General features: G+C 43.3%; 1 protein-coding gene across 5 annotated transcripts in view; it reads right to left on the reverse strand.

Moving 5' to 3' along the window:
- Window positions 1-13,250, reverse strand: part of LOC111264588 (uncharacterized) — a 76,030-nt gene that overhangs the window by 28,144 nt on the left and 34,636 nt on the right. For 4 of the 5 annotated variants that reach the window (XM_086970126.1, XM_022840644.2, XM_086970128.1 and 1 more), the window contains 4 exons: window positions 3,390-3,559; window positions 3,024-3,150; window positions 1,002-1,209; window positions 580-730 (listed from right to left, as the gene is read on the reverse strand). In XM_086970126.1, the coding sequence (XP_086826252.1) occupies window positions 580-730; window positions 1,002-1,209; window positions 3,024-3,150; window positions 3,390-3,559 (656 nt within the window). Of the gene's footprint in view, window positions 1-579; window positions 731-1,001; window positions 1,210-3,023; window positions 3,151-3,389; window positions 3,560-4,594; window positions 5,758-13,250 lie in introns of those variants that run through there. The other variant, XM_022840646.2, reaches the window with a different exon arrangement.

Consider the following 13,250-nt stretch of genomic DNA (forward strand, 5'->3'; position numbering starts at 1 on the left):
CGTAATAACAGAAATAATTCGCTGTTTGCTATCATAATAATGAATATACTTAGAATAAGTAACATAATTAAAATTTTCTAGCTTACTTTTACTGGGTCACTCCTCTCTCTATTCTCGTTCTAAGTGTGCCATTGTTCTACTGTATATGACTTCCCGCTGGTCTGGTGACATAGCTACAAAATCCGAGTTAGAATTTTTTTGTTTGTCCTAACACTAGCGACCGTTTGTGCTCACCAGGCACAAGTGTGTGTCTCTGTATGTATATCTAACAGAATCCACAAGCTGTATTGATATGATAACCTTTGCTAAGTCTATGATGGTGCTTTTAATTCGCACCATCATAGACTCAGCAAACACACACACACACATACTCAAGTGAAATAATAGTAACGTTGCTTTTATAGGAAAATTTAATATAAACGAACGGTTTACGAAAAGCTCGCAAAATAGGCCAACATTTGTTACAGACCCACTTAACTTTATTACGATAAAATTTGAGATAGGTGAAGCTGATATAAAAGACAAGAGCTGGCTGATTTCAGCATTCAGTTCAGTATGCCAAAGTCATCTGTAGAGTACCTTTTCGTTGAGCTGGTCATATTTATTTTGCCAGTCCTCGTTGAGTTCCCTTAGTTGGCAGTCCTTCTCGGCGAAGGCCGCTTTTACGTACTCCTCAGTCTCCTCCTGCAACTGACTCATGAGACGTTCTTTCTCCTCTGTATACAACAAGCTGCAAAATAAACGTATACATTAGCGTCTTGAATAAATGGTCCACAATTTGTTTTCTGAAAAGGCAACCTGTTGACTTCTAGCTAACAGGTGAATTTCATTATGGTTTTGCTATCGTTGTATTAAATTTCCACAAACCACTATGACTAACTTGCCACTATAGTGAACATCTGGGCCGTGAAGTTTCAGCAATCGTAGGCAAATGGCCTTTCATATATCCGCTCTCAATTAACCCGTAGTGGAAACGTAACCTCGCGTCGAGGGAAACTTACAACCGCTTCTCCATCTCCTGGGCAGCCTCTTTCTTGAAGGCTTTGAGGTCGTTTTGTAATCGCTCAATCATTGCCTCTTTTGTCATGACCGAATTAGCCAATTCGTGGATCCTCTGATTTTTCTCTTTGAGATCGCTTTTACAATCGGCCAAATCTGCGCTAATCTTCTGCAGCTCCTCGAGGAGCTTCGGTGTTTTATTCTCGGACGCTAGAAACGCAGCATAGTATATTGAGATATTTATTAATGGTGATTTATTATTGATTTTAAGGATATTCAGACAGGACGCTGCATCCACCAAGAGTCAGTACAGTCCCTTAAATCAACGCTACATTGATGTAATGTACATTAAAAATGTATTTTCTTAATGATTGTCTATCCTCTTAATGCTTTCAGGTTTCCACTTATGAATCACCATTTATTTATTTATTTACTGTATTTATTGAATAAAGAAATCTGTGTACGTACCAACTAATACACTTAAGCGGGTCAAACCCACATATCAACTTCATGATCAGTGTACTGATACGAGTAAACCTAATATAAGCCTTACATTTATTTCGTAGTAGTATGTTGTTGCGTGAATAAGACGTCAACCATTCGGTGGGAACTATCTCGCAAAAACTTTTTAAGCATGTTATCGTATAGCCCATTTAAGATGGTCTTTACTAATATCATTATCCGTCATCATGGTCTCCCGTTCGACTATTGATGTTAAATGGCGTTCATCAGACATTATTCTTACAGATCTTCTTCCAATAGCTTCGCGATGGGGTCGGTCTATTTAGATCCGTCGATACTAGCTGTGCTTTTTGCTATCTGTAACGCTGAGCTGCTTAATAACAATGAGTAGCACATAAAATCGGCAACCAACATAAGTACCGGGTTTACGTCAAGAAGATAGACGACAGAGATTCAGAGAGCACGCGCGTGCAAGAAAAACATCACGAGAAGACCTATGCAGCGTAAACATCAGCTCGTCGCAGCCCTATTCCTCGCTGCTGCACCGTTGCTCTAGAGGAGAGGGCCACCAAGAATAGATTGACCGATCTGTTTCATCTGATTCGGTGCTCCCCTTCCTGAAAGGGACCACTTCCGCTTCTTCATTCCTTTACTGACCGTGTTCCAGGCCCAACAGTAGCAACAACGGCGACAGTAGCAGCTAGGGTGGCAACGACACATCTGTGAGGGTGCCTGCCTGCCTTCGACACCATCTTCACGTGAACCTAGGTACTCATATATACTACATATACACTCTGGATGAAAGGCGAGACGGCAGACGCCCTTCCTATTAGCTTTTTCATTCATAGAGTACCACTGTGACACCGACAGTGTATTATCGGGCGTAGTTAAACTGGCAGGCAGCGCTTCTATGAGCGCACCGTGCGTGCCTCTCTCTTTTTGCGCGGACACCGCAGCGTCTTGACCATTGATTCTGTCCTTGTTTGTGTGCTTGGTGATGCACGATAGGGCACCCAATTAAGGGTACACTAGCGATGCGGCGTGGAAAATACAACCGAGAATAGACTAAAAATGGCCTGAGCGTACCTAATGGACACTGCGATTAAATAAAGCAATTCAAGGTAAAATTCAGATGGGTCAACCTGACACATGACGCGGCATAGCTTACAACGGAAGCACAGATGTTACAAGCGTTTGTTGTTCGAGTAATAGCTTTTTAGTGCGGTCAACCATCGTCTCAAAACGAATCGCGCAACACTAGAAGCGGTTCGTTGAATCTGATAAATCGTGAATATTTTGCACAGCACCTATCATGTCATTTTCTAAAGTAAAGTCGAGTACCTGCCGCTACCGTTTGTAAAAATATTGATAATGTAAATAATATACACGAGTTGTTTTCGCGGTAGAGCGTACGCGATACGGTACTGTGTCTAATATAAAAATTGTACTCTATTTAATAGTATTAAATTGATATAAGCCCGTTTTTAGTCGGTTGCGTCTTTCATCCAATATTATATATTAACCGCAGCAAAAAAAAAAAAAAAGCCAATTCCTTCACTTACCAAGGAGACTTCTCTGCAGATGCACCTGAGTATGCTCGAGATACTCCATCTTGCATTCGTATTGCTCGAGTTCGTCTTCTAACTCACGGATTCTGCTGTCGCGTGTACTAATATCATGGTCTCGCTCCTAGCAAAAAGTAGAAAAAATACCGAAGACTTCACGTAGATCATCTCTATAAAGTTTTCATCTGATAGCAGAATTCGAGAGATACTGTAGATGTTCGTAAAATATCTATTCGGTCCAGCTGACTAGCATTGCTTTCAACAAGAAGCTCTGCTTCTATAGCAGTATTGATATATAGTATAAATTCTCTACAAGTTTTATATGTTCCTATGAGTTAAATTTGTTGAAAAATTTTCATTTACCCTCTGTACAGAGCGGACCCGGTCCTCGACCTGGCTGCGTTGTTCGAGCAAATCCTGGCGAAGTTTACACAAATGTCGTACCTTCTCTTTGAGCTTCACCACTTCAGTCTGGAGTTTGTTGATCACAATCTCCTGCTCCGTCTTGGTCGCTTCCAGCATGCTGATCTTGTCTAGAATGTTACAGGACAGAATATCACTCGTCAGACTCCCACATCGGTGGCAAATATATGATTAAAGTGAGAATACGTGTATACAATAATAACTATAAGTATTAGCAGAAAAATTGTTTCGCTCGAAATCTTGAAACGTTCAAGATCTCCAGCGTTGCTAGCTGTTCTTTCTTATGTAGACATAGGCGCCGTTCCCACCGCAGTTGACTACGACTATTTTAGCGTAAATAAAATTATGATTGATTCTTTGTCTGTTCGTTGATTGCTTCACATAGCTCGACCGTTTCTGGTTGACGGCTACTCTGCGGTATAGACTTTCCATAACGCTTAAGTAAATGTCATAATACAAGAACGGCAGAGATGCAAGAACGCTGACTAATCGTATTGGCTTCTTGCTAAAATCAGCGTCGTGGGCAGATGCAGATAGCCCCGGCAAAAATGACCTTGACTTCCACTAAGAAGGCGACAAGGCGTTCGATAGCCTTCGATTCGAAAGGCTATAACATTTATCTATTCCCAATGGCCAATACGCAGTGATACGTTTCCACTGTGCCACAAACTATGAACTCTAAATTATCGAACTACAGGCGGGTGCCGAACTCAAGTCCTGTAAAGATGTCAGGGCAAGAAACACGTGGCCTTTTACTGAGCCGGGAAACGGCTTGCTAATTGCCCAAATTATCCGGAACAGCGTATCAGCTGCAACAAGAACTTCGATTTATAAGTAAGACGTGTTGTCCTGTTTACTGTGAAGGCAAGTCTTTCGTCAGACGAATATCAGGGGACAGAATCGTACTCTGTCTATTAGTGATGTACAAAGCAAACTTATAGAGAGGTAATTTCTGCGTAAAAGCTGCGTGTGTTACAGCTAACCATGAAGTTTAATACCGTATGCCAAATCACTCATCAACATTATAACACTGCTCAATCTATTGAAGTAAACTCTCTGTGGAAGCAGCTTGCCGTTACTACGACGATTTTGCTTTACCTACCACAAAACTAAATTATATAGGAGTACAGCAGTAGGTTAAATACCTCGAGCAAAGCGTGTAAGGTTGTTGTCAAGCGTAAGAGCCTTTTCGACCAGAGCCGCAGCTCCGGTGAGATCCTTGCTTGAGTTAAAGTCCTTCACCTTATTCGAATCTTTGTTAATATCATTAAGTGCTGTTCGTCGTGGGTCTATGAGCTCACAGTTAATTTCTTTTTCTTCACGAAGACCTTCCCTGACGTTCGTCTGTATTGCATTTGGCTTTGATTGACCCCCTACTTCTTTAGCTGACAGTGAATAGTCTTTACGCGGTTGAGGCGGCGTGTGATAATCCACCTCATCGGACTCCAGGTACGACTGAGCGCCTTCCTCGGAATCTGAGTCGATGTTAGCTATCGGTGCTTCGGATTTTTTGGCACTGCCACCGAACGAGAATTTATTCTTCAGTTTGTTCTCCTTTTTGCTTTTTCTATCATCCGTCTTCGTTTTCCCATTATCTTTCTCCTGGAGCGGTTTTATGGAACCGTCAGAGCTGTTTTTGCTTTTTCGCGAACTGGTATCAGACCCTTCGCCGGGCGAGTTCTTGCGCCGGAGCCGCGGGGTCGATCCGCTCGCACCCATAGCTAAGCGGAAGCCGAAACAAGACAGCTTGACTCGATCTGATAACACACGAACAATATAAGGATTGAACTAGTTAGCGGTGCCTGTATTGTCAGGCCTCCGAAATCAACCAAAAACGATATATACAAGTGCTCGATGCCCGCTGTTGGGTCGAACACACTGGGAGTTGTTCTGGAACACTAGGAGGTCTCGGCGCTCGTGGACAGTGGATAACGGTTCATCAGCAGTGAGTTGAACGAGTGCGCAATTCACTCGAGAACCGGTCCGTTCGGGCTACCGGACCCCCTGCTCCGACTCTACATGGTGTCACAACTGCGGTATCTGCGGCAAGTTTATCCACACAAAAATCACGATAATAGCTAACACCGAACGTCTTCACAGTTTTCAAGCGAATTTCGCCAACAGATAGAGCGACTCGTGCTATTGTTGCTGTTCCTTCGGGATATCAGAATAAAACATTCGAGTGGGCTATAACTTTCACCACTGCAGCCAAGAACAGCGTAGGGCCTTCGGTAGGCTCTTAACCTATCGCACTTAATCGGCAGGCAACTAGGAAAATTCAAACATCGTGTTGGTGTTAGCACCAGGAAGGCCAGGCCGCAGGTAAAGGCCTAATCGAGGCCCTGCCCGACCCGAGCGCCGCTCAACAGCCTTAAAAGAAAGAGTGTGTCATGCTGGAAGAGGGGACAGAGTCTCAGCCGTGGCGGTCGCAGTTCGTAATGGCATTGGTGCTTGTGACGATCACAACAACGTTAACGACGAAGACGCCAACAACTGTCGCTACAGACTTAAGCAACCAACGCAACTTGGGTGCCTTATCCACAGTGATGACTACTACGCTATAGTAGGTCGGACCGTCGATAGTTTTGATGCTTTGCGTGGTCTAGGGCAGCTTTCGCATGCGTCGAGACAGACAGACGTTGAAACAACAACTGGGAGTCTTTTCGCTCGTGCTTGCCATTGCTCTCAATGTGTATTTTGCAGCGACTCGAAAGACGGTGTTCGAACTGCGTGCAGACTGGGCGGCTATTACTGCTGCTAGCGTTGCGGTTACATCGGCTTTAGTATTGGTCAATGAATGATGGATGCACGTCATGAAGAAGCTGAGCTCATGTTTCGTACTCGGAAGAGTTCGCCTCTCGTAATTCTGCCTTACCACGTTCAAGAAGGAAAGCCGAGACCATAGCCGTTGTGCGCGGTAAAGCGAGGTCCCTGAAATCTGCGTGTCTTTTATCCTTGACGTCCAGTTCCGACGTATATGGGAACTGTGATCGTAACACGAACGTCTGCATATCATAATACCTCGATTTGTTGTCGAGGCAAAGAAATAATGACGGAAAAACAGCTAACTAACATATTATGGTTAATGGCAAACCTACGCTCAGGTAAAACGAACCATCATTCAGGCTTGGGCTATTTTCGTTGATACCACTCAACTCTGGTGTTGACAGTGAGGTAACTTGGTTGCGTGGGGCCTGGCTCACGGTCATGTCCTCTGCGTAGTAGAAGAATCAATTTAATGTTGTTAATGAAAACGTCAGGATATCTTCTAGGAGATACAAAGAAAAATAGAGACGAATAAAGGTAGCTGGTTAGAATGATCTGACCGCCTTCCGTTTTTGCCGCATTAAAACGGTCGAGAACGAACTAAAATGGGAGGATATACATCGGCTCCTGGGTTTTATTAGCCGTCGTCTCTGTTTGAACTGCTTAGCACAACCAACACATCCGTAATAAACAAATAATCTATGAGATATATCTAATCCAGGCGTAATCGCTAATATCTCTAAACCTGTTAGATTCGCATTGTGGTCCAATATGAGTAAGCCTTAAAAATGAGCAGTACACGAGCGGTGCGATGACCGCTAGTAACATTGGGCTATGAACTGTGTTCATGTCAAATGAAAATCGGCAAATAAGGAAAGCGTAGTGATCTGGCTGCTTCATCTAACGGGCTTTCAGTCCACGGTATTTTTACCCTAAATGGCGTATCCATTCTGCAAGCCAGTTGTAGATGGAAATACCAAACGTATAGATTCGTATATAAAGGACGTTTTGTTCAGTCATCAAATCTCCTTTATTGAGATGTAGACAAAGATTCTCTCATCATGGTTATTTCGTTATTTTTATTCGTAACGAAATTCGTCTCCCAATTTTAATTCGGTTGTTTTCTTTTTTTTATGAGACGAACGGGATCATACGTAGCGACGGTAGACGCAAACACACCAAATATAGAGCTAATAAAAAACCAACCAAGTGCCATGGTACTGATAATCGTGAAGTAAATATTATCGGCTGTAGGTTATGATGTGTGTGAACCTGTCAGTTGGTCTAAAGCATTTGCTTTCCTAACTACTTTCGATAGAGGGTGGGTGACACTCTATCCTTCTGGGTTCTTCTGCCGCTTCTGCCTACCACCCCTTCACTCCAAATCTACAGTGTACAATAGAAGAAGCATAAGAAGTGGACAATATCTTTGATAAATTGGCGCTACTACCGACGTTGTGCCTTTGACAGGGTACGCAATGCGGCGCCATCGTAAATGAAAAACGTTACCGCAGAGATGCTGTCCCCGTTGTTGAAGTAGCTTGACATCCCAATTATCCACTCTTCCGTGGCCGCGACTTCGTCATCAGTATCGGCCGTTATCGCTACGGCAACAATGATAGCCGTTGCTCATGGTATCAGGAGCGCTGCCGATAGAAAGCATCAATGCGGCGGCGGCTGCAGCAGCAGCAGCAGCAGCAGTATGAAGCTCATCATTCGACGCGGTGTCGCCCACCAGTCCATTGTTTCAACCTCAAGAGAAAGGAGAAAATCGAACAGACTCAGACTAATTTGGACCTATAAACATTACGACAAACGGAGGATAACACGATGGACATCACACGGTGTCGATGCTGTCAACCGACAACACGTTGCTAAAGAGCGCCTTCAATGTCGTCCTGGATATAAAGGCCTCGAAGCTGAATTTGTGACGATTATCTGCGCGTGAGACAGCCTAAAACGCAACCTACTGCCGGAAGTATTTAGGCTGACGTGACTCGTTACGCCATTTAAAAAGGTTATGCCACTTGAACTCAAGAAATCAGTACGGAGTCGCTGCCTTCACAAAGGTGTCAGCTTTCTTATTGTGCAGAGCTTCTCTGAAACGGTCCGAAACTGAGAAGCTCATAGGTGACGACCATATGATGTTTTTTGATACTGGTCATATGATGAATAAGTTTGTAGCAGATTTGGCTTTGAAGAGCTCTACAATGTTCTGATTTGGGTCTACGCGTGCCATTGCCCAGTTTGAGATAGCGGGACGTGTCTACGTTACTTCCATTATAGCAAAGATCATGTTCAACTAACGGTTGTAGGCTTCAGGCCACATATCACTTAGAACTGGATGTTGCGCGTACCACATTGTTGTAGTTGATCGGAAAATAGCTGAAAGTCGTTTGTGTAACTTTGTGTTGGACTAACCTGGACAACTGAACGTACGCTGGCACCCCAAATAAATTGAATTCTATTGTACTTTCGCCACAAGATAATGGCACGCGTATGGCTTGCATATTACGACGATAAATTGTGACAGCGGCAGAAGTAATGGCCGATCCACCCCATTTGTTTTCGGTTTTCTTTTTACCGTTACTGTTACGGACCTGACACGAATACATTTGGCTATTATTGTCTATGATATTAAGGGCCTTTTCACACATACGATCATATAGGACCCTGTAACAGGTCAGCTTTACGATCAGCGATACTATATATCTGCTTTAAAAACATAGTAGATTGAAACGAGTAACGTTCCCGAAGCTACACTATGTAGAGTCACGTGCCACATTGCCCTTGATTGGGTGTAAAGACACCCAACGTGTACTCGCTTGTACGGATACGCGGCGCCAACATAGGTCGAGAGTCACTTGCAATTTGTCGCTGACATTGTAACATTTAGCGTCAACTGCGTGTTTCATTTAGATTTTCTCTTTTGATGATTAATTGACGGCCTAAAAATGTTTTCGAAGAAGAATGAGCATAACAGCGCCACCAAGGTGGCGACGGCGACAAGCCGGTCGCCCATTGTAGGATTGCAGTTCTATATTTCAGATACATTAGGATGGAGTAAAATTTATAAACGTAAATTTAAACGAAACCTCCCATCAGTGAGTATGGAATTCGACTAGACACACGGTCGACACCTCAGAAGACGATATTAAAGTAGGATGCAATCCGAGAAAAGGCTGAACCAGACCCGAAGGCGCACCAGGACATTGCGCTGATACGCAGCAAAAATTCTATATAATTAACACCTTCGAGCAGGGTAGAATATAGCATGTTGTTATTTATTCAAACGAGCAACTGTGCGGATATGAGTTTCTCGTTGCCTCTCTATTGGATTGATCGATAATAAATGCATGCTTTTCTATGCGAAAAAAACACTGGTGTATTAGGGTAAACGAGAGAAGAAACGCCGACATTTATGTGAATGAATGTTAAAGCAAGCCGAAGATAGAACACTGCCTCAAGTGGTTATCCAAAATGTCACAACTATTGTTGCATATGTATGTATATATTCATGTGACGATAGTTTCTATTGAGGAATTTCTATATGTAAAAGATGGACGAGAAGAAGACGGATGGAAGAACCTGGTCGTGAGCTTTTCAGGGTTAAATTGAAATCAGGGACAGCGTGGCACGATGTGAACTAATTTTCTTTATTAATATCATATACCAGCCTAACTAATAACTAAAACTAATTAAAAACTAACAAAAAACATAACAAACAACTAGCAGTACAACATCCTTGCAAAAATTTTCCCCAAATGCTTTCGAATCATCTTCTATGGAACACCAATTTAACCTGAATAACACCGTAGCGTTTTCTTTCTACACGCAAACCATTATATCAAGCCCATAAGCTAAACATTAGTAACTTCAACAAAATTCGCTGTTTGATGATAGCAAGCTTGTTGAGCTGCCCAGAGCCGCCTGGACATTCGGCCATTGATAGGAACTAAGCCAGTGGGAGGCAAACGAGCTCCTTCGACAATTTTGACAGTTGACTTTAGACGGTGACCCCTTCTCTTTTTCGCGTCTTTCCCATGCCGTAGCTGTAATTTTCTTTCTCTGATAGTTGCTATCGATAGTATTGAAAAAGAGGTCTGATCGGCCGTCGTAAAAGGGCTTTGGTAACAGAGGGGTATTGGAGGCAGTTGGAAGAACGCTCCGCTAACTAGCGCAAGTGACAAGTTTAATTGTCACGGGCGCTTGCGTTGTGGTAAAAGTAGCAAATAAACATTTCTATTGGGGTCGACTTTGCCGCGCCATGGAACGAAGATGGACTGACTAAATGGATCCCAAGAAAAAAAATGGTGCGAACTTCGTCGGGGACCCCCATCGGGGCCATCCTTCCTGTATAGCCTGCTAGAGTCAACTGTTCTATGTAGAAAGACTTACATTTCAAGGGAATGTACATACACACACATATATGTATTCCAAGAGTCGGGACCAATTTGTAACTGTCCATATCTAAATCTCCTGTGAGCTCGTCGCGCCTCACTGGGAGACTATAGTGTCAAGGCACTGCCACGGCGAAATACCAAAACGTCGTGGTTAACAGTTATCGTTACCACATTTCGAGAGGGTTTGACTGATACTTTTACGTACGAGCGCCACCAAAGTTTATCTTATATAGATTGCTTGTGAGGCTCGGACTTTTCCCGCCTAGACCAATTTCTCTCTTTAATTTCACGAAGCAACCTAGTTCCGTCCGATCGTGCTACGAGTTGCTACTACTACCTGAAATAACGTCTGAACTCGCTTTAGCAGAAGCTCGACTATGTGTAGGGTACATCCCATGTATTGTCGAGTACTGTTGAAAACTAGGGGCTTTCAGAGCAATCTCAGTGGCATTTATTAGAAAACGACTTTGCAGTTTCTAGTTGTTTTTGGGTAGCGCTGGATTGCATTCAGATGTCGTGATTATTCTACAAATCTTTTTTCATGCATAGTTGATATATCAGTAGCTTTTTAACTGGAGCCCTTTGGATGCTTTGCTTTAAACGCATATGAACAAAGCAATACATTGTTTCCCTCCCTCATCAACCAGTTAACATAAAAAAATAAACAGAAGCAGATTGATGTCACTGAATTGTTAATTGTTATTAGTAATTTACTTATGACCGCTGCAATCGGCTTACCGAAGCCAATTATAGTGCAAGAAAACATTAGAACCATTTGTTTGTGCGATCCTCGTTTTCGAAGCGTCAGTCGGTGACACTGCAGTCTGTCAAACGGGAATGACGCCCCCCGGCGTCGTTTGCATTTGGCCATTGAACAAGTTCTTCGACTGAATTTATTATCTACGGAGTGAACTGCGCTAATGGATAGCGACCGCGGTTCTGGTTAGGTACAACCAAGAGTCGCTCAAATACCCTTAAGGCCATGCTTAAGCCTGGAAGACGCGCAGACGTGTTTCCTAAAGCCCCACGAACTGCAAAAGGCACGAAATCTTGTGTCAACACGCTCGTCCCATTTACGTTCGGTAGTCAGCTATTGTTACATGTGGCCAACAGCGAGAACGGCTCGCACACTGAAGTTACAGGCTTCCAATTCTAGCGATTACCTCCAGTGCAGGTAGGAGTTTGATGCAGCGCTTTTCCTAGCTGGTATTGCTCGTTCGACCCCACAGATCGATACGAACTAAAATTGATATTTGTTTTGACTCAGCTATTGTCAAAAGCATAACTTGCTATGGTTCAAAAGCTGTGGTCTATTTCGATCTTGCTGCCAATTCAGTGTGTTAGGCCTATGCCCCGCCTAGGAAACCGTCACTCATAAATCGCATACAACACTTGAGCAAGTTGACTGAATTGGATAACTCTAACGTTACCGTACATAGAACGAATCAATCCCCAAGCTACTAGAAGCATATAGAGGGATATCCATAGACATTTTGGCATCAATAGAGGAGCACGAAGATCGAAGCCGCGCGAATGTGGTTTTACAGACAACAAACAGTGCTGCACCCAATATTTCATCTATTTGTTCAAATGTAATTAGATTTCTTATCACGATCGCCATTGCCGGTGCGCTCGATTAATACTTATTTATAATAATATTATATGCAGCATGGCATGTTGCTGGCGAGGGCTGTTACAGACCGTGCGTGACGAACGCTTACCGTGGTTGCCGTGCATCGGCCCCAGTAATAGCAGCAACGCGTTTCATAAAAATATTCTTATAATCTATCAAGACCCGTGCTAACGTCGCACGTGCATACAAAGCTGTATACCTCAAATGCATAGCTTGGTCTCTACATACAGCTCCCTGCACACATCTCTCTGTCCTTGCGTATCTGTCTGTTCGCTAGCGTACGAAGCAGATACGAAATAAACTACCGAAACTGTTACTGCTGCTGCGCGATTTAATCGAAGGGGGTTGGCGAGTGAAGACAATCACTGATGTTGGCGTTCAGCCGTCGTAACATCACTGGCGTCGTCGGCGTAGCCATTAAACATCATGAAACAAAGTCCAAAGACGTACCTGGTGCTCGTTAGAATCGTCACATGCATATGCACAATACTGTTATAGGCGTAGATGGCGAGTGGCTGACAGTTTGGTATAGATTTGGCTCATAGCGGTTACACAGACCGAAATTATTGCTGCTCTAAAAAAAGACTGGGTAAATTCCAATTTGAATGGCTAAATCAGTGGCCTGTTCCGGAAAATACCGTGCGTCGTTGCTAAACGATAGACGCTGGTGTAGCGGATCAAGCCAGAACATCTCCCAATCTGAGTACGTCAGAGCATTGCCTATAATGTGCCCTTAGACGTTGTCCGGCTGCGGTATTTGTATGTCAGTAGTCAATAAAAAAACTACTAATTGTCAACGATTTGTTGAACTACACCTGGAGCTTAGAGACACTAAAACGAACGAGTACCGATCATATATTTAATGTGGGCTGCTAGATACATTGCTGATTGCATGTAAAACTTGTACGTATGCTGGGATTGGTAATGAGCCTTGTTTTACCCGATAGTAATAAAGCGATACCTAAGTAATTTTTAGTTGCCTTCGTATACGTACAATGC

This window comes from Varroa jacobsoni, unplaced genomic scaffold (assembly GCF_002532875.2).
Source record: "Varroa jacobsoni isolate VJ856 unplaced genomic scaffold, vjacob_1.0 scaffold_878, whole genome shotgun sequence".
NCBI classification, from domain to species: domain Eukaryota; kingdom Metazoa; phylum Arthropoda; class Arachnida; order Mesostigmata; family Varroidae; genus Varroa; species Varroa jacobsoni.